General features: G+C 54.6%; 2 protein-coding genes across 2 annotated transcripts; one reads left to right on the top strand and one right to left on the bottom strand.

Annotated features, from left to right (window-relative positions):
- Nucleotides 1-44: 44 nt before the first annotated feature.
- On the top strand, nt 45-3,310 carry LOC121166631 (TAR DNA-binding protein 43-like; the record flags this gene model as incomplete). The annotated part of the gene is made up of 1 exon (XM_040995843.1): nt 45-3,310. A coding segment is annotated over one exon (571 nt), but the record flags the coding sequence as incomplete, so codon positions are not given.
- An 844-nt stretch (nt 3,311-4,154) lies between these two features.
- On the bottom strand, nt 4,155-16,457 carry LOC121166632 (mannan-binding lectin serine protease 2-like; the record flags this gene model as incomplete). The annotated part of the gene is made up of 11 exons (XM_040995844.1): nt 4,155-4,921; nt 6,210-6,284; nt 6,994-7,128; nt 9,131-9,209; nt 11,961-12,079; nt 13,461-13,611; nt 13,774-13,970; nt 15,289-15,420; nt 15,799-15,976; nt 16,080-16,308; nt 16,387-16,457. Coding segments are annotated over 11 exons (2,133 nt in total), but the record flags the coding sequence as incomplete, so codon positions are not given.
- Between the last annotated feature and the right edge of the window lie 9,945 nt (nt 16,458-26,402).

Here is a 26,402-nt window from a genome sequence, read left to right as displayed (position 1 = left end):
GGCTCGGCACCCGAGGCGTGGTGCTGCTGCAGTGTTTGAGTCAGCACTTCGGTTTTCTTCATCTTGGTCCCTTACCTCCTGCAGGTCGCCCAGTCTCTGTGTGGAGAAGACTTGATCATTAAGGGGATCAGCGTGCACATATCCAACGCCGAGCCTAAGCACAATAGCAATAGACAGTTAGAGAGAAGTGGAAGATTTGGTGGTAATCCAGGTGGCTTTGGGAATCAGGGTGGCTTTGGGAACAGTCGAGGGGGTGGAGCTGGCTTGGGGAACAATCAAGGCAGTAACATGGGCGGGGGGATGAACTTTGGGGCGTTCAGCATTAACCCAGCCATGATGGCCGCGGCGCAGGCAGCCCTGCAGAGCAGCTGGGGGATGATGGGCATGTTGGCCAGTCAGCAGAGCCAGTCAGGCCCGTCGGGCAATAACCAAAGTCAAGGCAACATGCAGAGGGAACCCAACCAGGCCTTCGGCTCTGGAAACAACTCCTACAGTGGCTCCAACTCGGGGGCAGCGATTGGCTGGGGCTCAGCGTCCAACGCAGGCTCAGGTAGTGGTTTCAATGGCGGCTTTGGTTCCAGCATGGATTCCAAGTCTTCTGGCTGGGGAATGTAGACAGTGGGCTGTGGTATGGAATGGTGGGAATTCGAATTTTTCTAAACTCATGGTAAGTATATTGTAAAATACATATGTACTAAGAATTTTCAAAATCGGTTTGTTTGGTGTGAAGTATATTCCGCAGTATTTTTGACATTTTTCTTTAGGGGAAAAAAAAGAAGAGCTAAAGGAATTTTATAAGTTTTGTTACAAAAAGGGTTGAAATATTGAGTGGTTGAAAGTGAGCTGCTGTTTGCCTGCTGGGTAAACCAACACACTACAATTAATATCGAAAGGTTCCTCCTGTAATGTTTTATCCCTGGACTTGTCGAGTGAATCCTTTGCATGTTCAAAGTGGAAGCCATTGATTTGGAGCTACATTCTTTTCTCTTTGGTTTAATTTGAACCCCACCAGATGGATTTTTTCCCTTAGGAGATGATGGTGTCACAGTGTTTGGTCCGTTGGGTTTTGCGTTTTTAACACTTGTCTGCCCTCACATGCAAAAGTACGATATGAAGCCTTCGTTTAATCTCTGCAGTTCATCTCAGTTCAAATGTTTCTGGAAGAAGCACTTCATTGAAAGTAGTGCTGTAAATAGTCTGCCATAGGAAGGCTCTGCACACTCTCCGCCAGGAGCACGCCCTCGGCTGCGCAGGCCGTGTCCTTGACGGTGGGTGTCCCATTTCTATCCACTACTCTTTATTTCATGGAGTCGTATCAACGCTGTGAACGCAAGGCTGTGATATGGAACCAGAAGGCTGTTTGAACTTTTGAAACCTTGTGTGGGATTGATGGTGGTGCCGAGGCATGAAAGGCTAGTATGATCGGGGAGCAGAGCGCGTGCAGAGACCTGGTGGTGCATAATGGATACTTTTAACTTGGGCGAGATGTGTCTCTCCATCCGGTGGCTTTGGTGCGAGAGTGTGCGGAGAGCAATGATAGGAAATAACGTACGAATGTTCTTGCATTCAAAGGACAGCCACATTGTTGGAAGACTCGAAGTGAGTTTTGTTCCTAGATAAGCCACGTTAGCTGAATGTGTTAAGTGAAACGACACTTGTATCTCCCTGCCCCTCTGTCAATTGCTGTGAATGCTGTATGGTGTGTGTTCCCGCTGTTCCTGACCTGTACGTGTGGGCATGTGGACTGGAGCTGCTGGGGTGAGCACATGGACTGAGCTTGGGCTGTGCTTTGCAGGAGTCCTGGGAAGCGGAGTTCAGCAGTGAGCTCAGGTGGCTCCGAGAAGGGTGGAAGTTCCAATGTCTGTTAGCTACCCATACGAATGCTGTTTGCTGCAGTTCTGTGTCCTGTGCTTGGATGCTTTTTATAAGAGTTGTCAATGTTGGAAATTCTTAAATAAAACTGATTTAAATAATATGTGTCTTTGTTTTGCAGCCCTGAATGCAAAGAATCCATAGCAGTTAATTCCCCTTTTTGACCCTTTTGAGATGGAACTTTCATAAAGTTTCTTGACGATAGTTTATTTTGCTTCAAATAAACTTATTGAAAAGTTGTCTCAAGTCAGATGGATTCATCACCTGTCAGGCCTGACACCTGACACCCAGATTTAATTGCTATTCGTTCTTGCATTGTCCAAAGTGAAAAGTTTTTTGATTTTTTTTTCTTTTCCCTCTTTTTGACACAAGTCTGGGTGCCCACCCATGACATGGTAAGCAGTGCCTCTGCGTCTGGGTGGTGCTCTCCCAACATGGCCTGTGTCGGTCTCCATTGGGAAAACATGACTTTAAACATTCTCACTTGGGGGACTGGGCAGTGCAGTAGTATTTCCAGTGCTTTGTAGCAAAACGCGTCAGCTGGAAAAGGACTGTATGAACACCTTCCTAGTTGGGGATTTAAAAAGTGGAATTAATTGCAACAGGGATAAAGTGGAAGAAACCACAGATTTTCTTGTGCCTAAAATCCATTAGAAGCCTGATAGCTTTAAGAACTAGCAGGGGGAGTGGTCTGTCTGAAAGGGTTAAATGGGCCGAGCCGCCAGTTGTGGGGGCGTGCGGTGACGGACAGAGCTCAGACCAGACTCAGCGTGCGTTGTGAAGTATGTGAAAGCAATAATACATTCTCAATTGTACTTTTGATGTAATCTGTGAGAGGAGAGCTCGTTTTCTAATTGGAAGAATGTGATAGTTTTGTGTTGTAGCTTACCTAATCATGCCCTTACCAAATCAGATTATGGTAAATAGGTGTCATTTGTAAGTCACCCTCAGCGTTGTGATTGCCACATTGGTTTGTTAGTCAGTTTCCTCTGTAAAAGGATCTTGAGTTTTGAATTTTTCTGCATCTGAGTCTGCATGATTTCCAAACCCTGTACCATCTGAATTTTGCATTTTAGCATTTGCGCTGTTACTCAGCAGCGGTAACATGGTAACACTCCACAGACTAAACTGACAGCCTGCAAGGAGCCGGGGTAAGTTAACTTGTCAATGGCATGGTTTTACTCCCTTGTTATCACTGTGTAAATCTAGTCACTGGTCGTAGAAGGCTTTCACTGTTGAGTAGCCTTTTATTAACATGTTTCCGCTTCTGCGATAGTGTGGGTGTATATCCTGCCCTAGCAAAAAAATTGAAACTTAGAAGTACTTGAACTATTTGGCAAAGATTTGTTTTTGAAAGTCTATTTGGTCATCTAAATGCGTTTATTCTAAAAAAGATTTTTTTGAACCACACATTGAATAAAAAATTTTATTGCCACCAGTTTAGTGTCCGGAGTCTTACTGGAAAAAACATGACTTTTTTATGATACATGACAAGGATGCTGGAAAGTGACCTTTTTAAGAGGCTCTGCAGAAGCCACACGTGACTCATGCACAAGAGGAATTACCATGGGTGTTTAGAGCGCCTCCTATTCAGCTAAATGGCCGGACTGTTAAGTTAAATCAGTGCTTATTTTGTTTAAAAAAAAAAAAAAGGAGTTTACTACAGAATTCAGGTCTGTGCGAGGACGAGAATTGTTGAGCTCCCGCCCTTGGCTGGCGCGGATGCGGTGGGTGGCCCGGGCTCCAGTGGCGCAGGCTGGAGCAAGAAATGCTGGTGTCTGCTGCGGCCCCACTTCCTTCTACTGAAATGTCTTGTGGAGGCGCCGCGTGGATTCTGTCCTCGGGCGATGGTGGCCTTGTTGGAGCATGTGCCGGGCTGGCCCAGAAGGTCTGTGTGGACGTGGTGTGGACTGCGTCACTCCACGTTCCTGGTGTCTGGCAACTTACTGACTATAAAATCGCAGCTATTTGGTGTTGGTTTTTGTTATCTTTAACCTAAAAATGGGTGAACTCCTACGACTAAAGAATCCAGGTATGCAGTTATCCAAGAAAAGATTCAAAGTGACCTGGGAACCAGCTGTGTGCTTGGAGATGAGAAAAAACTTGGAAACCAGTTGAGCAATAGAAGATAACCTGTGGTTGACAGAAATGTACTGCTTTGTGCCTAACTTAGTGCGGCTGTGACAGCAGTGCGCTTAGCTGGTGTGGGTGGCACCGCGGAGGGAGGGCCGGGTCAGGGGTACTGGGCTCGGATGGCTCATGGATTTCTGAACTTGAGGCGTTTACTGGTTAGAAATCATTATCTTCTTGATCCAGGATATGTAGTTGGTAACTTTGGTGTAAACCCCATACTGATCAGCTTTCCCGCAATGAGAGGCGCCCCAGGACACTATTCCTCCCACAAACCACCTCTGTGTGTGGCCATCAAGGAACACGAGGGCCCCTCCGCTGTCCCCTCTGCAGCTGTCCTTGCCCCCGCTCTGCAGGCCGGCACAAAACATGTTGTCGGTTACCGTGACCCCCGGGTAGAGGGTTCTGTCATAAGCTGCGATGCATTTTTTCTGGTCAACAACTGGAATGTCAATGAACATTAGCTTTCTAGCAAGGAAACCCCTTTGGGTTAATCCCCACCCGGACACTGTTCCCATGTCATCCGTTCGCATGAAGGACTCGGCCTCTTGGCTGGGCAGACAGATGGGTGTGATGTTGGCGTTGATTCTGACTTTGTCCTTCAGCTTGATCAGTGCTATGTCGTTGTCGAATCCAGCATCATGCACATACCCTTCGTGAACAAAGACGGCCTCGGCCGAGGCTTGGGTGTAATCAGACGAGAGTCTCTTCAGGGCACCCATCCGGATGTCCAGGGCCGACGCCTCCTCTCTCTGTCTGTAGACCGCATGAGCGGCTGTCAGGATCCAGTTATCCTGCAGAAGAGCGCCCGCTGCTGTGGTCTGGCCCAGCAGCAGGACTTGCCAAGGGAAGTCACCAGGCCTGGCCGCCTGCCCGCCATAGATCCGGCCTCCTGTGGTGCGGCCCGAGAGCCCACAGACTGGGGAAGGAAGGCAGCACGTGAGAGGTGGCCCGGGGCGGGGAGGGCCCCTGGGCTTGGACCATTTGAATGTGCCCACCCTCCCCAAAGAAAGTGGGGCCTGTTCTTAAATAGTACCACTCTCAAAGACCTGATAAAAACTCCGTGTTTTTGGGCCCATGCGTGGTGACCTAACCGTTTAAGTCCTCACCTTGAATGCACCAGGATCCCATATGGGCACCAGTTCTAATCCTAACTGCCCCGTTTCCCATCCAGCTCCCTGCCTGTGGCCTGGGAAAGCAGTTGAGGACGGCCCAAAGCCTTGGGACCTGCACCCGCCTGGGAGACCCGAAACAAGCTCCTGGCTCCTGGCTTTGGATTGGCTCAGTTCCAGCCATTGAGGCCGCTTGGGGAGTGAACCATCGGATGGAAGATCTTCCTGTCTCTCCTCCTCTCTGTATATCTTCCTTTCCAATAAAAAATCTTAAGAAAAAAAAAATCCATGTTTCTTACCCCCTCAGAAAATGCTGTGAGTTGAAAATCAAATTACTTTAAAAATTTGGATCTGTGAAGCGGAGGAAGCCGCGGAGCAGGGCCAGCAGCCATGGAGGGGCAGGCCTGGCCACTGCTGTCCTCGGGCGGGGTGACGGCTGCCTGACGTGGGAAGGCAGGAACTGGGGTGCTGTTGGGACACCTAGAATGTTCACCTTCAGACACACAGGCGAGGGGCTGGAATTACGGCCTTGCAAATAAATTGTCTTTGTGTATTTCAAATGAATTGTGCTTGCTGCAGTACCAGGCCCTGTGCCTCTTGTTTAGTGCTCAAGTGTGGCCACCAAACAGGCTTTTAGAAACACTCGTTCAAGCCAGATAACGCAGGGCGGTGAGGGTTATTACCTTTCTGTTTAAGCACTAAAGTGTTCATCTTTAGAGCCAATCCTGGTAAAAATGTTGAGTACTATTAAAGGCAAATTGCATTAATGTTTAAAAACTAGATGTCATTAAAAAACAGTTGCTTAGGGAAATAATGAAGTTATTAGCTTTGGGTTTTAATAGCATTTTTACAGAGAAGAAAAGTAACAAGAACTCATGTTTATAAATGTACAAATTGATAGTTTGAGAAATCATTTCATTTTTATGTTTGCCTAGTTATGAGGTCAAAAATAACCCAGTGACTGGTGGAGTCAGCCCGCAGCAGGCCTCCGTATGGGAGGGGCGGCAGAGACAGGCTGTAATTTTAACTTAGCCAAGTTGCGTTCCTGCCTGGCGCAGCTCACGCTGGCACGCCTCCACCCCCCCCATAAGTTACCAGGCTCGCACGCCGGGGGGGATCTTCCTCCCCTGGAACTGGTCCAGAATCCGTCAGCCTCACATACGTATTTACCTGCAAATCATGGGAATTCAGAACTGTGTGCTGCGTGCAGAGGTGGCTGTCACTTGCTTGAATGCCCCGTTGAGAAATGTTAGTTCTTGAGCCTGGGTGGGCGGCTCTGGGTGCCATTTCCCATGATTTCATAAACAGCTTGCAAAGTGGAAACCTTTCAGATGTGTAATGTGAATATGTATCAAGATCTCAAGTGCTTAATGATAAGGTTTTGACTTGTTAAATTAAACCATTTGGAATATATTGTGTGTTGGTAGTAGTCATTTACTAGATAAGATCTGTTTTCAGAGTCTTGCAAATTGACATCAAAGCCACTTTCACTGTAATATTTCACTTAGCGGGTGGAAGAAAACGCCTTTTCATTTTTTGCTGTGTAGCCTCTTCCAGAAGTGTCTGTTTATTTCAGACCAAGAAGGCTCAGGTTCCAAATGTTGGAGCATCATGGCATAGCTGGCTAAGTCACTGCCTGGAAGCTGGCATCCCTGGAGACACCACTTCCAGTCGGGCTCCCTGCTGATCTGGGTTAACCCTGCAGAGGCCAGGAAGAAGCTTCTGGCTTGGCCTGGCCCAGCCCCGGCCACTGGGGCCATCTGGGGCCATCTGGGGAATGAGGTAGTGGATGGAAAACTCACACCCATCATCTTCCCTCTCATTCCAAAATAATTTATGGACTCCAGATATGCCCTCGCGCCTGCCCGCTTGAACTCACCGTCCCCCACACTCAGGGTGTAGAAGGGCCCTTCGCAGCTGTACTCAATCACAGCTTTGAACGTGGTCACATCAGCATCTGTGACGTAGCGCACCTGGCCGTTGGCTATGTCCTCCGGAGGGCCGCAGTCAACGACTGAGAAAGAGCACAGGAGAGGGCTTTGGGGCGCGCCTCACTGTTGCTGACTAAGCAGCGGGGCTGTCCCTGGAGGGAGCCACAGTGTGAGACCTTCCCTGAAGGGGATGCCGAGTCACTTGGCATTCCTCTACTGTCCCTCCAAGCCTTGGGCTGCAGCAAAGCAACATGGGAGAGAAAAGGCAGCGTCTGGGTTCAGGCCAAGTGGCTGCCAAGGTAGAAGAGGGCAAGAGAGGCTGGAAGACTGAGGCTGCACTAAGAGGGCGGGGACACTGCTGGTGTGAACTTGTCAGTTCCTAGGGGGCTCTTACAGTGGACAGCCGAAGTGGTCAGGAAGGTGATGCTGGGGTAGGCATGGGCTGCAGGGCTGAGATGCTGCTGGAAGTGGCTATGTCCCCTCTGGGAGCGCCGGCTCCCTGCCACTTGCACACCTTGGGGCACCAAAGGTGGTCCCTGCGCCCTCACGGGAGACCTCATGGAGTCCCAGGCTGCTGGCACTGACCCAGCTTTAGTAGAGGGAATATCTGTTCCAACCATTTTCAGTGATGTCACAGCTGCACAGCTGATTCCAAGCCACGTGCTTGACGTCCACTGCTGGTGCTGTGGTGTGGTGCTGCCCCCGGTCTACAGGGGAGCCGTCAGAGCGGGCGACGTGCCTACAGTGTGTAGTAGAAAAGGCAGGCCCAGGAACTGGCACGGTTACCTAGTGGCTCAAGTCCTCGCCTTGCACGTGCCGGGATCCATATGGGTGCCACTTCTGATCCCAGCTGCCCCACTTCCCATCCAGCTCCCTGCTTGTGGCTTGGGAAAGCAGTCGAGGGCAGCCCAAAGCCTTGGGACCCTGTACCCACATGGGAGACCCTGAAGGGGCTCCTGTCTCCTGGCTTTGGATCAGCACAGCTCCAGTCATTGCAGCCATTTGGGGAGTGAATCAATGGAGAAAGAGATCTTCCTCTCTGTCTCTCCTCTCTGTATATCTGACTTTCCAATTAAAATAATTAAAAAAAAAAAGGCAGGCCCAGTGTTCCTGTGAAGACCTGACCCCCACCCCAACACTGCCAGAACCTGCTTTGGGGACGTATTTCATGCTTGGAAAAATCTATGGTAAAAAAGAAACACCCCCTTGCTAGGGACTCAACAAAAAATGTGAGAATGTCTGTGTGGAGGTGTGAACCCTGCAGATGTGTGTTTGTTTGAATGTCACCTGAAACTTGATGGCTTCGTGCCAGGCTTCCCCCTAGAAGGTGGGCCTTGTTCATGAAACAGCGCCACTCAGAGGCCTTACCTCGGAAAATGATGCAAGAGGAAGGTAAGTTCCACAAATTCCTTTGCTTAAATAATTAGACTGTGAAAGGAAGGGAAGCCACTGAGCAGGGCAAACAGCTATTGTCCCAAAGGGGGCAGTGTGGGGGAAGTGCAGGGGCCAACCTGCCACAAGGGACACCGCAGCTGCGGGGGGCAGACCGGCAGTGTGGGTGCGAAGGCGCGTCCCTTCTGTGCATGACAGCCACGATGCTGCATGCACGTAACCCCCGGGAATGGCAAGAAGCTGGGAGGATGCACTTCAGAGGCTGTTGCTGTCTGTTTTGCTAAGTTTCTGTGCAAGTAGCTGGCACTTTGAGAATGGAATAATACAAAGCTGCAGGGTTACTTTCACACCAGCAGTGTACACACCATTGCTGTGTGCGTAAGCGCACACCAGATGGCCCGTGTGTGAGCACTTCCTGCAGCAACAGCAGGCCATGTCCACAGGTGGGAGGGCACACACCCGAGCCTGCCGCGGTGAGGGTCTCGCAGCAAGGGCTTCAGCAGGCGGTGTCCCATAGCTCCCACTGCCTGAGCAGACCCTTCTCCCTCCCTTGCACCTGGTCCTGTCTGCACATGCGGGTGGGCTGCGGCTGGGAGCAGAGCAGATTTGGGATTCCAGCCGAGAGATGCAGTCAGGAAAAATCAAAGCAGAGAAGCGATGGGAACAGGTGGCGTCCCCACGCGTGGACCATACTGCTGCACTCTGGCATGGCGGGCGTCCAGGACCCATCTTTCTGGCAGACAGCAGTGAAGGACGTCAGGGGCAGGTGGCCCTGCAGAGGAGGGCAGAGAAGGTCACCTGCTTGCCCCCAGGCAGTGCTTCCCCTCACGTCCCAGGGGTGGCAGGTGTGCAATGCCTCATAGGCTTTGATTTGCACTGTAGCAAGCATAAGCAGGGTCTCGGGGCCGCTGAGCCACAGAGAGAGGAGACAGAAAAGCCTTCAGCTGCTGGTTCACTCCTCAAATGGCTGCAATGGCCGAAACTGAGCCAGCTAGAACCAGGAGCCAGGAGCTTCTTCCAGTTCTCCCGTGTGGGGCCAGGGTCCCAAGCCATAGAGTGTCCTCTATGGCTTTCCCAGGCCATAAGCAGGGAGCTGGATCAAAAATGAAGCAATTGGGGCCCGGCGCGATGGTGTAGTGGTTGAGGTCCTCGCCTTGCGCGCTTGGGATCCCATATGGGCGCCAGTTCTAATCCCGGCATCCCAGCATCCCAACATCCCTGCTTCCCATCCAGCTCCCTGCTTGTGGCCTGGGAAGGCAGTCGAGGACGGCCCAGAGCTTTGGGACCCTGCACCCACTTGGGAGGCCCGGAAGAGGCTCCTGGCTTCAGATTGGCTCAGCTCCAGCCATTGCGGCCACTTAGGGAGTGAATCATTGGACGGAAGATCTTTCTCTTTGTATCTCCTCTCTCTATATCCGCTTTTCCAATAAAAATAAAATGAATCTTTAAAAAAAATGAAGCAATTGGGATATGAACTCGCACTGATACGGGATGCCAGTGCTTGCAAGTGGAGAATACCCCAGTTGAGCCACTGTGCCAGCCCCCAACAGAAATTTGTTTTTTAAATTTATTTATTTATTGGAAAGTCAGATATACAGAGAGGAGGAGAGACAGAAACAGCTTCCATCCGATGATTCACTCCCCAAGTGAGCGCAACGGCCGATGCTATGCCGATCCGAAGCCAGGAGCCAGGAACTTCTTCCAGGTCTCCCACGCAGGTGCAGGGTCCCAAAGCCTTGGGCTGTCCTTGACCGTTTTCCCAAGCCACAAGCAGGGAGCTGGATGAGAAGTAGAGCTGCTGGGATTAGAACAGGTGCCCATATGGGATCCTGGCGCGTTCAAGGCGAGGACCTTAGCCACTAGGCCACGCCACCGGGCCCCCCCAACAGAAATTTTACGCAATGATGATATCAGGATTTTAAAAAATAGAATTAATGGGAGCCCGGCGCAGTAGCCTAATGGCAAAAGTCCTTGCCTTGCTTGCTGGAAGAAGCTCCTGGCTCCTGGCTCCAACAGTTGCAGCCACTAGGTGAGTGAATCAGTGGGTGGAAGATCTTCCTCTGTGTTTCCTCTTCTCTGTATATCTGACTTTACAATAAAAATAAGTAAATCTTCTTTAAAATAAAAAAAGAAAATTGATGGGCCCAGTGCAATGGCTCAGTAGCTAAATCCTCGCCTTTCTTGCACCAGGGACCCATCTGGACACCAGTCATGTCCCGACTGCTCTGCTTCCCATCCAGCCCCCTTCTTGTTGCCTGGGAAAGAAGTTGAGGACGGCCCAAAACCTTGGGACCCTGCACCAGCATGGGAGACCTGGAGGAAGCCCCTGGCTCCTGGCTTTGGCTCGCCTCTGGCCATTGTGGCCACTTGGGGAGTGAACCAGTGGACAAAAGATCTTTCCTTCTCCTTGTCTCTGAATTTACCTTCCCAATAAAGATGGATACTTTTTTTAAAAAATAAAAATAGATAAACTGGCCGGTGTTCGGTTAGCTGGTAGAGTTCCTGTGTGCTCTGCTTCCCATCCAGCTCCCTGTTCATGGCCTGGGAAAGCAGCAAAGGAAACACTTGGGCCTCTCCACCCACGTGGGAGACCCGGGAGAAGCTCCTGGCTCGTGCGGCCATGTGGGGCATGGACCACAGATGGAAGATCTGTCTCTTTAACTCATCTTTTCAAATAAATAAGTCTTTTTGTAAAAATCTGACTGAACGCTGGCAGGCCCCGAGGCCGCGGAGAGAGCTGGCCCAAGGTGGGAGAAGTGCGGCATGTCTCCGTGGCCGTGCGAAGCCAGCCAGCGTTCCAATGTTATCGCTTTCACCACTGGGATTCCGTGACAATCTTGAAGAACATGAAGAGGGCACATTGATCTCTCACCTGTGCCCGTAAAGCCACATGCTAAGCAGTTTTTAAAGTTCCACTCCTCTCCCTCAGCAGCAATCACTATTTATAACTGTGCAGAGCACGCCCTTTCTCGCGCCCTCTCATTTTGCTGTGGACCCGAGCTGGCTTGGGGAAAGTTCATTGTTGCCTGCTCACCCTTAGGAGGGGAACGTGCATCTGATAGGAAGGCCAGGAGCTGTGAGCACACGGCTGTGCTCACCACCAGCTTTTCCGCATAGTTGTAAATGGGTGGGCGCTTACAAGCACCAGCATGCCATTTGAGCGCCAGTTCGTATCCCGGCTGCTGCACTTCACACCCAGTTCTCTGCCTGTAGCCTGGGAAAGCAGTGGAGCATGGCCCAAGGCATTGGGACCCTACGTCCACGTGGGAGACCAGAGGAGGGGCCTAGTCTCACATCGGCTCAGTTGCAGCCACTGCAGCCATTTAGGGAGTGAATCAGCAGATGAAAGATCTTTCCCTCCTTCTCTGCCTTTCCAATTAAAAAAAATCTAAAATTATATATATATATATATATATGTATAAGGGGGTACAGGGAAGGAGGATGGCCTAGACTGCCCACCCCCCCCCAGCGTCCCCTCCGGGGAGAGCGGCTGCGCGGGGTCCCCAGGTCCCCGTTGACTCACTTGCAGGAGTTCGTAGCCCAGCTCGCAGTGGACGGAGAAGCTGTCCGTGAAGACGTACTTGGCTTGCACCGGCGCAATGCGGCCATTAGGTGGCGCCACTGGATCAGGGCAGGGCTGCGCTGCACAGGGGAGAGGGCGCTGGCCAGCGGGTCAGGGACAGCCGGGCTCGGTGGGAGCAGCCGGCAGGAGTGAGCTCAGGCACCTGGAGCCCTTAGCACGCAGACAGAGCGTGCGCCAGGCGAGCAGGGCTCTTAAGGTGAAACCCTCAGTGGTTGCTGCAAATGGACACTGGCCCAGGTGGGAAAGAAAGGAGGTGGAGAGGAGGAAGCGGTGGGGGGCCCTGCCCCTCACCCCCACAGTGTGCCCCTTGCACGGGGCGGCAGAGCCCAGCAGTGTGGGCTGATGGCATGGTTGTACCCTCCGGAGCCTCCGTCCACTCATCCGAGATGGGCGTGGGGTCCAGGCTGCTGTGGGGGCCAAGGAAGGTGCTCGGCTGAAAACCGGGACAGAGCGAGTGGACTTGAGCCTCACACAGCCCCTAGCAGAACCGCGGGACACAGTGAGAGACCAGGACCGCAGGCCACAGCCCCAAGACCCAGGGGGAGACCAACCCTGGTGCTCGGGCCACTGGGACCACCCCCTCCCTTTCAGACCCCCAAATGCTGGCCGGCTGCCACCAGGCTGCAAGCCAACCCCAGACTGTGGCCTCCCATGGGTCCCATGAGCCCAGCCTGCGTCCTGGGGTGACTTGACCCTGTTCAGTTTCCTTTGGGGAGGACAGTGCCCCAGATGGCATGACCCTGGTGGCCCTGAGGGAGCCCAGGGCTTGCAGGGGGAGGATCTGTGCAGAGGAATTTAGGGGGCGGAGCTCTGGCACAGCCCCTGAGCTGTGGTGGTTCCAGACCTGGACTGGCTCATCCCCAGGGGTGCTGCCTGTGCTAGGGACCCAGCACCCTCAGAGTGCGATTGAGGGCATTGCCTGTTCCGGGCACCAGCCCCGCCCATGCCAGGCCCCTCCCCTGCCCCAGCCATGCCAGGCCCCTCCCCTGCCCCCACCACCCGTGCCAGTCTCTTCCTCTGCCTCTGTCTAAGGCTTGGCTTGCCACACGGCTCTGGCCATGTTGGTCCCACTGGCCTGAGGGCTTCCACCGTGGGGACCATGACGTCTGTATTCTGTATCCATCCTGGCATGCCAGCATGAGTGAACAGGTGGACGGAGCCAGGCGGTGTAGATGACTAAGTGACTGAATAAGGAACTTGGGGGATATGACCCTGTGGTCCTGGGGCAGCCTCCTCCTTCCCCCGGCTCCGCTCCACGTATCTCCGTCTGTATCCCTGCGACTTCCGATACATGAAGGCAGGCAGGAGGGAACGATGGCAGAGTACAGGGAGACTTGGGGCGGGTCCCACTCGTGCCTGCCCCAGGAAGTCCACACATAATAGCTCCTGCATTCTGAGGAGGAACAGCCGCAGCTCCAAGCCGCAGCTCAGGCTGCTCACCTGTGCTTGAGTAGCGGATCTTCCAGCCCGTGTGGTCCCCTGACTCATCAGTGACAAAGGTGACGGTCACAGCGCTGCTGTTTGTCACTATTTGGTGGGGCAGCGTGTTCCCGCAGAATGGGCCAAATGCCTCCCCGTGGTCTGTCTGAATCTGAAAGAGAAGCCCAGGAATCCACCAGGGATCCTGGCTGGGCCGACCCTGTCCCTCACTGTGATGAACCTGAGTGGAGTTGGGACAGGTGCAGAAGGGGGGTGGCTGAGCTGGACTGACCAGAACTGGCTCGAACAATGCCAGGGTCCCCAAGGACTTTACCTGGAGGGAGTCGTAGGGGCACTGGGTCTCGGGGTGTGCCTCCACCTCGAAGGACTCCACAAAGTCCAGGGTGATTCGGAACCCCTCCTGCAGGTGGACGCGGTAGGTGCAACGGGAGAGCTTGGGGTATGGCTGTGGGAAGGCAGGGCTGCTGAACTCTCCGGAGCGGTTGCTGATCACCAGACCTGGGCATAGAGCTGGCAAGAGGGAAGAGGACGCTGGCACGACCAGCACTGACAGCTGGGTGTGCTGACTCTGGGGAGCCGGGGACCAGCACACCTGGCACTCTTGCCAGGGCCCAGGACCAGCACAGGAGGCACCACCAGAAGCCTCTGGAGCCGTTTAGAAAGGAGCTTCCTCGGTCTTGGGGACTCGTGCTCCTGGAGGTTGAAGGCATCCCGCCAAGCTAGCAATCCCAGAACTGAGCAAAGGAAGCTCTGCCAGAGGGAGGAGGGTGAGGGACGCCCCTCCTCGTCCGGCATTACCAGCCCACCCTAGCAATTCCCACAGTCGTCCACCAGGGGGCTCCTCCCGGATCCGGCGGGGAGCAGCCTGGTCTTCCGGGGGTTCTGGTGGGGCAGCCTGGACCGGCCTGCTGGCACTCTGCCCCTGGGAGCCCGATGACGACTACAGCCAGGTCAGCTGTCCTTCCTGCCCTCGCGCCTGGCCGGGGCCACCACATAAGGGAGTGGGGAAGGTGCATGGATTCAGGATCTGAGATGCCTGGGGGCTGGGGTCCCCTCACCGCTGGCTTGCTCGCTCTCACGCAGGTGGAATGGACCCCAGGTTTGGGGAGACCAGACAAACCCCTCAATTATTGCCCCGGCTGCTCGGTCTTGGATGGCTCCCCCACGGCCAACCAGCTTGATCTCCAGGGACACCGCCTGGGGCATTGGGGGTACCCCCTTGAGACTTTGGGGCTCCTTCCGTGTATCAAACAGCTACAGGACCCACGATGTTCCCCCAACTCTGAGAGGGGAAGAGGAAAAGACACAGGGCCGGCCCTGCCACCCTGCACCCTTGGGCCCCAGAGACACACAGGCGCAGGTCGGGTGGAGCCAGTTTATTGTGGGGTCTGCGCATGCATGGATGGCAGCGACCGGAGCCTGGGTGGGGCTCCCCGCAGCTTCCAACCCCCTGGGCCGCCCGGAGCCTGAGGGGGGCTAGCGGTCAAGCTCTGGAAGAAACGAGAAACGCAACGCGAAGGAGGGCAGCGGGGGTGGGGTCAGGGCTGGTGCGCAGGTGCTTGGTGCAGGTGCAGGTGTGGGGAAGGGGAGGCCTGTGGTTCCGTGGAGGGAAGGGGTTGGGGATGGGGGAGGCAGGCCCAGGGGTCCCTGCTCTCCCACCCATGAGGCAGCAGCAGAAGCGGCTGCCCGAGTTAGGGGTGGAGCGGCTGCCGTGGGGTCCTCCAGCCCAGGTAAACAGTGGGGCCCTAGGCCAAGCGAGCCAGGCGGCGAGGAGATGCCCCTGGCCCAGGAATGGCCGAGCTGCTCCTCCCCTCCTCGGCAGGCTCACCTGCGCAGGTGCGCCGGTCCTGGTGGAGGACGTAGCCGGCGCGGCAGGAGCAGTAAAAGCCGCCCAGGTGGTTGTGGCAGTGGTGGTCGCAGGCCGGTGCCTCTCCCGGGGGCACCTGGCATTCATCGATGTCTGGGGCGGGGAGGGGCACAGCACGGGGCTCAGAGGGCAGGGCATGGCACCAAGCTGGCCGCCCCTCCCTGGCAGGTCGCAGTGACCCCTGTGTGGCCCTGAGTCGGTGCCTGCGAGGGAGGGGGAGTCCCACAGGGGAGGGTGATGGTCCAGCCCCGGCCAGCAGCCAGCGGGCTTGGGGCTGCCCGGAGAGGTGGGTGAGCCGCACAGAGCTCAGGCCGCTGCCCCCAGGGACTGTTGTCTAAAACCGGGGTCCCCCGGCCCATCGGAGGCGGTGGACGACAGCCAGGGCTCCACCTCTCAGTGTGTGCTGTTTGGTGTCAGTCCCCAACCGCCCTGTCCTGCTGGGTGGCCCGGTGTGACCCCTGGCTCACTCACCCTCCGCCGTGAAGAAGGCCTCGAAGCCGCTGAAGGGCTTCTCGTTGGAGTAGTCGGAGCGGAAGGTGACCTCGAGGCGGGAGCCCGGGGAGTAGAAGGTGTCGTTGCCAGGCGCGCGCTCTGTGTCCGTGCTCTGGTGCCCGCACAGCGTGGCCAGCACCTTGTTCCCGGAGCTCAGCTGCGGCATCAGTCACGGGAAGGAAAGGTGGTCCCCAGGCCTGCCCATCTTCCTAGCGTCACCCCCACCCCTTGCCCTGGCCACCCCTGCCCCTCGCTGGCACCTTCACGTAGTCATACTCGCAGAGGTAGGAGAGCTCGAGGTCGAAGTGGGTGAAGTAGAGACGCAGGCGGTAGCCGGGGGGTGCGGTGAGGGTCCAGCGCCGCTCCTGGTCATTGGGGTACTGCCCGGGGAAGCCAGGGGAAGCCAGGCGCCCGAACAGGGGCTCGGGCCACTGCGGCCCCGCGGGAGCGGACCTGGCCGCACACAGGAGGCTCAGGACCACCAGCAGCCTGCACGCGGGGCAGGGGTGCTGAAGGAGGGCTCTGGCCTGCCCCACTGTGCGTGGGGACCTGGGATGGCCCACGCACCTCATGGTGTCTGTGCGCCTGGACTGGTCCCTGTCGTTCTCACCTTTGATCTGTTTGCCCAGCGCTGTGCCCTGCCCCCACGGAGGGGGAGAACTGGGCCTGGGATTCCGGTAATCCACTCCGAGTCCTCTCTCCTGGGAGGCTTTCTAGGGGCTGGCCCCCGGGCGGGAGCTGTCGAACAGCTGGCTGAACTCCTGGCACGCTGCATCTGGCTGCAGCGTTTGGTCACTTGCACTCACAGCACAGCTCCTTGCCAACGCGCACCTAGGGAGACCGCAGCCGCCGGGTGCTGTGGCCCCTGTCCCCCACCTGGTAGACCACGGAGACTCCCAGGCTCCTGCTTCAGCCTGGGCCAGCCTGGGCCGTTGTGACCTTTCGGAGAGTGAGTCAGTGGGTGAGAAAATACCTTTTTTTTGGTTTCACCCTGTTTCTGCCATTCTGCCTTTCAAATAAATCTTTTTTTTAAAAGACTTATTTATTTTTTTAAAGATGTATATATTTTTTGTTGAAAAGTCAGATATAGAGAGGAAGATCTTCCGTCCAATGTTTCACTCCCCAAGTGACCGCAATGGCCAGTGCTGCGCCGATCTGAAGCCAGGAGCCAGGAACTTCCTCCAGGTCTCTCACACGTGGATGCAGGGTCCCAAGGCCTTGGGCCATCCTCCACTGTTTTCCCAGGCCACAAGCAGGGAGCTGGAATGAAGTGGAGCTGTCGGGATATGAACCAGTACCCAAATGGGATTCTGGCGTTTGCAAGGTGAGTATTTTAGCCATTGAGCCATTGCACTGGGCATTCAAATCTTAACAACTGGTGTGGCCCAGGAAGGTGCCTAAAGCATACAGCTGGGACAATGAGAGTCCCATCCTCTTCCAACTTGACTCTGGGGCCTGGCAGCCTGTGGGGCCTGGCAACCTGTGGGTCCACTCTCCTCTCTACAGTGGTGGTGGTGGGGGGGAGTGGCACAGTGCTTGCCTGCTCCAGGCTCCCTGCGTTTTACAGTGAAAGCCAAGTTGCCCAGTTGTACCTGCTTTGGCTTGGTTGCTAGGAGACCCTAAGGCCTGGTCCCCCCTTCAGTCACTGGGGTGCTGTCCTGAGATGGGATGTTTGTTGTGCTTTCTAGAACACCCCAGAATGTGTACAGGAATTGCTTCCGCGTCCCCAGGAATAGGCTGGCTTATGTGATGCCCATGGCAAGCCAGTGTTGACACAGTCAGCTGTTGGTGCAGTCCTGCACTCCCGGAACAGCAGGACATCAGGAGGACAGAGTCCTTGCTTGTGGAAGTGAAGCAGGGTGAGGGTCACGCCTACGTGGGCCTCTGGCTCATCCCTAGCACTTGGGACTGTCTTCTGATGGGTCACATGATGCAGTCAGTGAGCTGCTGTGTGCTGGGCAGGTGTCTGGAGCAACGGCCACATGGGACTCACATCCCGTGGGAAAGCCTAGTGCTGGGCCTGGCTACTCCGCTTCCTGTCCCACTTCCTGCTCAGGCACACCCAGGGAGGCAACGCAGAATGACTCAGGGACTTGAATTCCTGCCACCCACCTGGGAGACCCACTTGGAGTTCTGGGCTCTTGGCCTTGCCTTGGCCCTGGCTGTTGTGTGCGTCTGTGCAGTGAGCCAGTGGAAGGAGGTTTCTCTCTCTGAGTTTGCCTTGAAAGCAGAGGCAGGGCCCGGCAGCATGGCCTAGTGGCTAAAGTCCTCGCCTTGAACGTGCCGGGATTCCATATGGGCGCCAGTTCTAATCCCAGCAGCTCCACTTCCCATCCAGCTCCCTGCCTGTGGCCTGGGAAAGCAGTGGAGGACAGCCCAAGGCTTTGGGACCCTGCACCCGTGTGGGATACCTGGAAGAAGTTTCTGGATTCTGGCTTCGGACCTGCATAGCATCGGCCGTTGCAGTTGCTTGGGGAGTGAATCATCGGCCGAAAGATCTTCCTCTCTGTCTCTCCTCCTCTCTGTACATCTGACTTTCCAATAAATAAAATAAATCTTCAAAAAAAAAAAAAAGTAAGCAAGCAGAGGCAGCTTTGGGGTACATGGGCTGTGTGGGGCTGACTGGGGTTTCCTTGTGTCATTAGAGCCCTAGGAGGTTCTCAGAATTGAGTCCAGCACTGAGGAGTCGACGACAGAGGCGACATGAATGCTGCAAGTTAGGATTATTTATTTTAAAATGTATCTGTTTGAAAGGCAGCATTAGAGAGAAAGAGAGAGATCTTTCATCTGCTGGTTCACTCCCGAAATAGCTCCAACAACCAGGGCTGGTCCCCTGGATCCCATCCAGGTCTCCCACATAGGTACAAGGACCCAAACCCTTAGGCCATCCTCTGCTGCTTTCCCAGGTGCAAGGAACTGGATTGGGAGTGGAACTGCTGGGACTTGAACTGGTGCCCAATCACTCCATTCATTAAGTGAGTTCATTAAGAGTTGCTGAAGGGGACACCGTGAGCCAGGTAAAGTCTGCATCAAAGGCGTCAGCCGGGGGGCCTCGGTCCTTATGTGCCCGAAGTGGCTCCTGCGAGAGCAAGCTGCCAGGAGATGAAGTCTGTGCCCCGAGCTGCACCTCCTGCCGGCTCACGTGACCATCTCCTCTCTCAGGCTCTCCATGGATGCCACATTTTGTCCTGGAACCTCCCAGTGTTTGTGCTGCATAATCCCACTTTCTTTGTTAGTTTCCCTTGGATGTTATGGGACAGGAAAGAAAACTGGACTGAGACCTCACAGGAGTGCCGGGTGCTTCCAATGTGTTTTCTGGATCAGGGATCCAGGGATCCCTGAGGGACACAAATGCCAAGAGAAACAGTGGTCAATGATCACGAACACACCAGGTCCCCAGCTGTGGGCAGCTGCCTGGGTTGCCTTGTACCTAGACAAGTGTTACACTGCTGGGAGAAAAGCAGTCAGTAGCTGGTGGGCATTCTAGGTCTGGTTAATGCCAACTCTGTGTTAGCTATACCAGTGTGCCAGCATAGTTGCCTATTCTGTTTTTTAGATATGTGGGGAACTCTGCAAGCTGCCATGTGGAGCAGCTGGGACTCCAGGCCAGGACATACCACGCTGGCCCCCAGACATGGCACATGCTGCTGCATGGTGGGGCTGCAGATTGCCTGAGGAAAGAGGTCTGGGGTCATGTTGGAGTGGGGGTTGCCATGGGCATGTTTGGCAGGTAAGGAATGTCTTCTGGGGGCTTCCACAGACAGGGCCACTAACTAGCAGGTAGGCGAGGGAGCGGAGACAGGGTGGTTTAGAGGGGGAAAGCTGGGTCAGGCCAAGGCATCTGCCTGCATGGGAGAGCTGGGCTAGGCAAGTAGCCTTGCCTCTCGCTTACTGGCACACACAAAAGCTGGGGCTGTGTGGCATGCCTGACTGGGCTAGGACATGGTTTCTGCCCATGAGTATGGGTGTTAGGGGGAGGGCCATGTCAGGCTGGGCTGCAGGACCTATCAGAATGTGAGATAACTGGATCTGGGGCGGATTCTATAGGGGACTTTGGGCATATCTCTGTGGGACTGCCACACCTGCCAATTTACATGACAGCTGGAGGTGGTGATGGGCAGAGCCAGGCTGGAATGTAGAACTCACTGACACTTGTGGGAGCCAGGGCTGGACTCAAACCCCAGCCACATGGAAAATCCCAAGATATGAGGTTTGATCTTGGAGTGCGTATGTCAGGACTGGACCTCCTCAGTTGCTGATGCCTGTGCAGTGGACAGCATGTCCAGGTGCACACGGGGGACATGACAGTCAGCTCATCTAGGCCAGCAGGGGGGGTGTTGACTGCTTCTTCAGGATGGAAAGCAGAACAGGTTGGACAACTCCCCTGGCTGAGCTTTGCAGCAGGTGTCTGGATGCACTAAGATGGGCTTGGCCGGCCAGTAGACATTGGAAAGATGTCCCATCCCTGGAGCAACAAAATCACTCAAGTAACACCCTTGTAATACTCTTTCCCACATGGGGGTCTCTAAGGTGTCATCAAATGACTGTCCCCCATCCCTGGGTGCTGATGAAGTGACAGCAGGGCCCCTTCTTTTATCCTTGAGGAGAAACCAGAAAACAAATAAACAAATAAACCTGAAAAGTGTTCCACCCACCTTCCACCTTGACCTGACCTTCTCCACTCTAATTACAGGCCCACATGGGCATACATCCCTCTCAACTATATAAATAATAGTAAACATAAGTTGGCACACACACACACTGCAGGAAAAGAAAGCAGGGACACGAGGGGCCAGTGTTGCAGCGCAGCTGGGGCGGCCACTGCCTGGAATACCTGCATCCCACAGGGCAGCACTGGTTTGTGTCCCGGCTGCTCCACTCCATTCCAGCCCCCTGCTGATGGTCTTGGAAGGCAGTAGAGGACGGCCCAAAGCCTTGGGACCCTGCACCCACGTGGGAGAGCCGGAAGAAGCTCCTGGCTTCTGGCTTCGGATTGGCTCAATTCTGGCCACTGTGGCAATTTGTGGAGTGAATCAGTGGATGGGAAGTCTCTTTCTCTGTCTCCTTTTATCTGTAAGTCTGCTTTTCAAATAATACATAAATAAATAAATAAATAAGAAAGAAAGAGGGTCTGGCACAATGGCTCAATTTGCTAATCTTCCCCTTGCAAGTGCCAGCATTCCATATGGGCACCAGTTCCTATCCTGGCTGTTTTACTTTCAGTCCAACTCCCTGCATATGGCCTGGGAAAGCAGAGAAGGCTGGCTCAAGTCCTTGGGCCGCTGCACCCCCATGGAGACCTGGAAGAAGTTTCTGGCTCCTGGCTTTGGATCAACACTGATCTTTGAGGCCATCTGGGGAGTGATCCGGTAGATGGAAGATCTCTCTGCTTCTGCCTCTTCGTCTGTATAACTACCTTTTTTTTTTTTTCTTTTACTCAACTATTTTCCTTTTTTTAAAATATTGTTTACAAAGCCGAGAGGGATGCCCATCCATGTGGCACTTTGCATGTGCCAGCTGGTGTTCCAGCTGGCCTTGCTCAGCCTCCACTCAGCCCTAGTTCCCAGGAGTGTTAGGCTCTGCCCGTCACCACCCCTGGTTCTTGCCAACCAGTGGGTGCTGCTGTCCCACAGAGTTGAGCCCCAAGTCCCCTATAGAATCCGTCCCCAAATCCAGTTCTCTCACATTCTGTTCGATGCTGTGGCCCAGCCCGACGTGGCCCACCCCCTGATCTGACACCTGCTGGTCAGTACTGTGGCCTAGCTAGTCAGGCTTGCCTCTCAACCCCAGCAATTGTGAGTACCAGCAGGCAGCGGGCGATGGGTGATGCCCAGGCCTCCCATGGGGGCAGGTGCCTAGCATGCCCTCCAGTTCTCCCCTTGAAACCACTCCATCTCAGCTCCCTTGCCAACCTGCGAGTGTAGTGGCCGGGTCCGTGAAAGCCCCATGTCAGTTCTCCCCTGTCAAACATGCCCCTGGCTGCTCTCACTCCAGCACATCCCCAGACCCCGGGCAATCTGCAATGGCCCTGCCTGGTGCTGGGCTGGCACTTCCTGGCACAGCACTCTTGTCTTCCCCACATATCTTTAAAAAAAAAGATAGGCAACTATGGTGGCACACTGGTATTGCTCTATAGGCAACAGATTTGGCATTAACCAGGCCCAGAATGCCTGTCCAGCAGTGGAACAACTTGCCTGGGTACAATGCAACCTAGGCAGCTGCCTATGACTGTGGAACTCTGCTTTTCCAATAAACAAACAACATCCTAAACATAAAACAAGGGCCTGGCACAATGGCTCAACTGGCTAATCCTCCCTGGTCAAGTGCCATGATCCCATATGGAACCAGTTCATGTCCCAGCTGCCCCACTTCCCATCCAGCTCCCTGCTTATGGTCTGGGAAAACAATAGAGGATGGCCCAAAGCCTTGGACCCTGCACTCATGTGGGAGACCCAGAAAAACCTCCTGACTCCTGGCTTCTGATAGGCTCAGCTCTGGCCTTTGTGGCCATTTGGGAAGTGGACCAGTAGGCAGAGGACCTTTCTATCTGTCTTTCCTTCACTCCATAAATCTGATCTGCTTTTTCAATATAAATAAATCTTTAAAAAAAAATAATCACGGGCCCGGCGCGATAACGTATTGGTTAAGGTTCTCGCCTTTCACACTCGGGATCCCATATGGGCCCTGGTTCTAATCCCAGCAGCCCCTGTTTCCCATCCAGCTCCCTGCTTCTGGCCTGGGAAAGCAGTCGAAGACGGCCCAAAACCTTGGGACCCTGCATCCCCATGTGGGAGACCTGGAGGAAGCTCCTGGCTCCTGGCTTTGGATTGGCTCAGCTCCAGCCATTGCGGCCGCTTGGGGAATGAATCATCAGATGGAAGATCTTCCTCTCTGTATATCTGACTTTGCATAAAAATAAATAATCTTAAAAAAAAAAAGAAAAGTGGGTCTCAGGACGGGGCGTCTCATGCCTGGATCCCGGACGGCCGCCATGGGCACATGGTGAGCCGTCCTCCCCGGGCCTGCTGGGTTTCGGGGGCCGCTTCCTTCGGGGTGAGTAGACCGAGGGGGAGGCCTCCGGGACTGGGCAGGTCCGGGGCCCACCCGCCGCCTTCATGGGGCGGTGAATGGGATTTGGGAGGGGCGCGACCTTGGGCCTGGGTTATTTAAACCTCCAGCTGCATCCTGGCAGCTGGTGGGTCTCAGGACGGGGCGTCTCATGCCTGGATCCCGGACGGCCGCCATGGGCACATGGTGAGCCGTCCTCCCCGGGCCTGCTGGGTTTCGGGGGCCGCTTCCTTCGGGGTGAGTAGACCGAGGGGGAGGCCTCCGGGACTGGGCAGGTCCGGGCCCACCCGCCGCCTTCATGGGGCGGTGAATGGGATTTGGGAGGGGCGCGACCTTGGGCCTGGGTTATTTAAACCTCCAGCTGCATCCTGGCAGCTGGTGGGTCTCAGGACGGGGCGTCTCATGCCTGGATCCCGGACGGCCGCCATGGGCACATGGTGAGCCGTCCTCCCCGGGCCTGCTGGGTTTCGGGGGCCGCTTCCTTCGGGGTGAGTAGACCGAGGGGGGGAGGCCTCCGGGACTGGGCAGGTCCGGGGCCCACCCGCCGCCTTCATGGGGCGGTGAATGGGATTTGGGAGGGGCGCGACCTTGGGCCTGGGTTATTTAAACCTCCAGCTGCCTCCTGGCAGCTGGTGGGTCTCAGGACGGGGCGTCTCATGCCTGGATCCCGGACGGCCGCCATGGGCACATGGTGAGCCATTCCCGGGTGGCCAGTGCGCCATTGGTGCCAGGCTCCGCCTGCTGGCCGCCCGGCTGGGGAGCTCTGGGGATTTGGTTCTTTGAGTTGCTGCTTAATTAGCTCCAGGTTGAACCCATTGTGCTTCTTGGACCTGAAACAGGCAGTAACTCTTCCTTAGCAAAAGTTGTAATCACTAATAATTCTGAGCACCAAATACCAGTCATGCAGAAGCTATGGCTTGGGGCTTGCCCTGCACAAGTAGCTCCAACAGTTGGCCAATGTGTCAACTGGTAATGGAACAGAGTAGATTAGGCACGACTGAGGAAACCTTAGCCCACAAGTAAAACTAGAAACCAGGAGGGAGCAGAGGTCATGCCGAGCTAGGCTCTTGTACCTGCTGGTCTGTGGGAGCCTGGGACGCTAAGCCACAGGGTCTAAGGCAGAGTTCGGGACAGGGGAGGGGTTGTGCCAAGCTGAGTCAGAGCATCCATTGGCAGGCATGTGATCTATGCCTGGGAACGGACCCGGTTGGGGAGCAAAGGGGACAACCCTAGCTGGGCTGAGGTTCCCACCAAGAGGCGCGTGGCCTGGAAGGGGGGCTGCGTTCTGATCTGGAAACAGTTGTAGTCTCCCTTGGCACAAGTGTGGACTGGGATTGGATGCACCGAACTGGGCCGGACCCCGACTCCCCCTGGTGTTCTGGAGGACCAGGGCAGATGTGGGATGGACTAGGCAGGGTCTCAAACCCCTACTGAGCCATGTGTGAGCCATACGTGGGTATGGACAAACCATGGCTGGGCTGGAACATCCAACAGCAAGAACCAGATTGGGTTGAAGGCCAGTCAGGAAAAGCCACAGTTCCTGCTATGACAGGAGGTGGACTGAGTAGGGTTGGCTCATGGACCCACTGGTAAGCGTGAAACCTGGCATTGGGAGAGGTTCCGATGGAGGAGCCTGGGCAACTCCTCTGGCAGGACACAGACCCAGCAGGTAAACGCAAGAAACATGATAGGAAACAGCCCAGAAAAGGCCATGGAAACCTACCCACTGGCATACAGTTGGCAGACGTGGGGGCAAGACCAGGCTGAATCTGTCCACATCATCCACTGGCAAATCCAGGCACCAGTGTGGGTCGACCCAGGGTCGGTCGCAACAAAGACTAGTGCACATTATGGAATGCCGAGGTGAGGTTGCCTGTACCAGAAGGGACCGCAGCGCCCAACCAGCCTGAGAACAAGCAAGGAAGTGGGCAGAGCTGGCAGGGGAATAAGGGAGGGTTCCTTTGCTGGACAGCTACTTCCGCAGGAGAGCATGGGCTTGGATGGGGGCAGACCAGATTAGGCAGAGCTACCACACCTGTGCGCCTCATGTGGACTAGATCAGGGAAAAGCCAGGCTGGGCGGATTATTCCTACTGGTGCAAACAAAATTAAAGTGGGCGAGGTTTGTTTGGGCAGCATCAACTGGAATCTGGGAGTGGGAGAGGCCTGGGAGGGAAATAGTGGGCTCATCCCTCTTGGGTTACCACTTCCACGGGAGGACATAAAACTAAGACAGCGGCTGGGGTGGAATGGGATGTGGGACAGACTGGATTACTGCTACACTTACTGGCAAACCAGGGTAGGGGGTGGGCCTGGTTGGGGTTATTGTGGGTCGCTCCAACCTAGGCTACAGCTCCCGCTGGTTTATGTGAGGGCCAAGTATGTGCTGGGCAGAACCAGACTGGACTGCAACACCCATTGGCTCCAGTGGAAGACGGGAGTGAAAACAGAACCGACCCAGGAATTGCAACCACCAGCTGATTGGAGCGATGGACGGTGCCAGGCCCTGTACTTGTTAGCACATACAAGAAGTTTCTTTGGAGATCTTCCTAATCTAAATGCTGGACTCAGAACCATAACAAAGAAAAGAGAGAAGACAGAACGGGTCAACCAACCATCTAAGCTATGATGGACTATGTCAATCAGTGGATTTTTCAAAGACCTCATAGTGCTTGGAGCGGCAAGATTGACAGCGATTCATAACTGTTGCAATATCGAGACCACTTGAGCAAGAACCTCAGAGCATGCCCTACACCAGGGACTTGGGGAGGGTGGGAAGTTGGGTGGGCCTTCTCCCTTAATACCCCCCTTTTAAACATGAAGGTAACAATATGGAAAACATATTAGTATTATCCACTTTCCTGTAGCCCTTGAACCTTCTTACCCTGGTTAACTATGTAAAGAAAGTCAAAATAAAATTTATTAATAAAAAAAAAAAACAAAAAAAAAACCCTCACAGAACGAAAAATTTCATTAATTTCAAAATGTATTTGAACCAAAAAAAAAAAAAAAAAATAGCCACTTGGGATGCTAACACCCCACGTGGGAGTGCTGCTTCTAACCCTCGGCTGCTCTGCTTCCAGTCCAGCTTCCTGCTGATGTGCCTGGGAAGCAGAGGCTGACGGTCCATGTGCTCAGACCCCTGCTGCAGTCACGGGAATTCCTGGCGTGGCCCAGCCCTTGCTCTTGCAACCATTTTAGGGAATGAGCTGGTAGATGAAAGATTTCTTCCTCTGTCAGTCACTGTTCTTTTTTTTTTTTAATTAATTTATTTTTATTGGAAAGGCAGATCAGATTTATGGAAAGTAGAGATAAAAATCTTCCATCTGGGCCCAGCGCGATGGCGCAGTGGTTAAGGTCCTTGCCTTGCATGCACCGGGATCCCATATGGGCACCGGTTCTAATCCCGGCAGCCCCGCTTCCCATCCAGCTCCCTGCCTGTGGCCCGGGAAAGCAGTCGAGGATGGCCCAAAGCTTTGGGACCCTGCACCTGCGTGGGAGACCCAGAAGAGGCTA

Source organism: Ochotona curzoniae, unplaced genomic scaffold (assembly GCF_017591425.1).
Source record: "Ochotona curzoniae isolate NIBS_2020 unplaced genomic scaffold, NIBS_Ocur_1.0 patch182, whole genome shotgun sequence".
Classification (NCBI taxonomy): Eukaryota; Metazoa; Chordata; class Mammalia; order Lagomorpha; family Ochotonidae; genus Ochotona; species Ochotona curzoniae.
The sequence above is the reverse complement of the archived record's forward strand: the minus strand, read 5'-3'. Positions and strand labels throughout refer to the sequence as shown.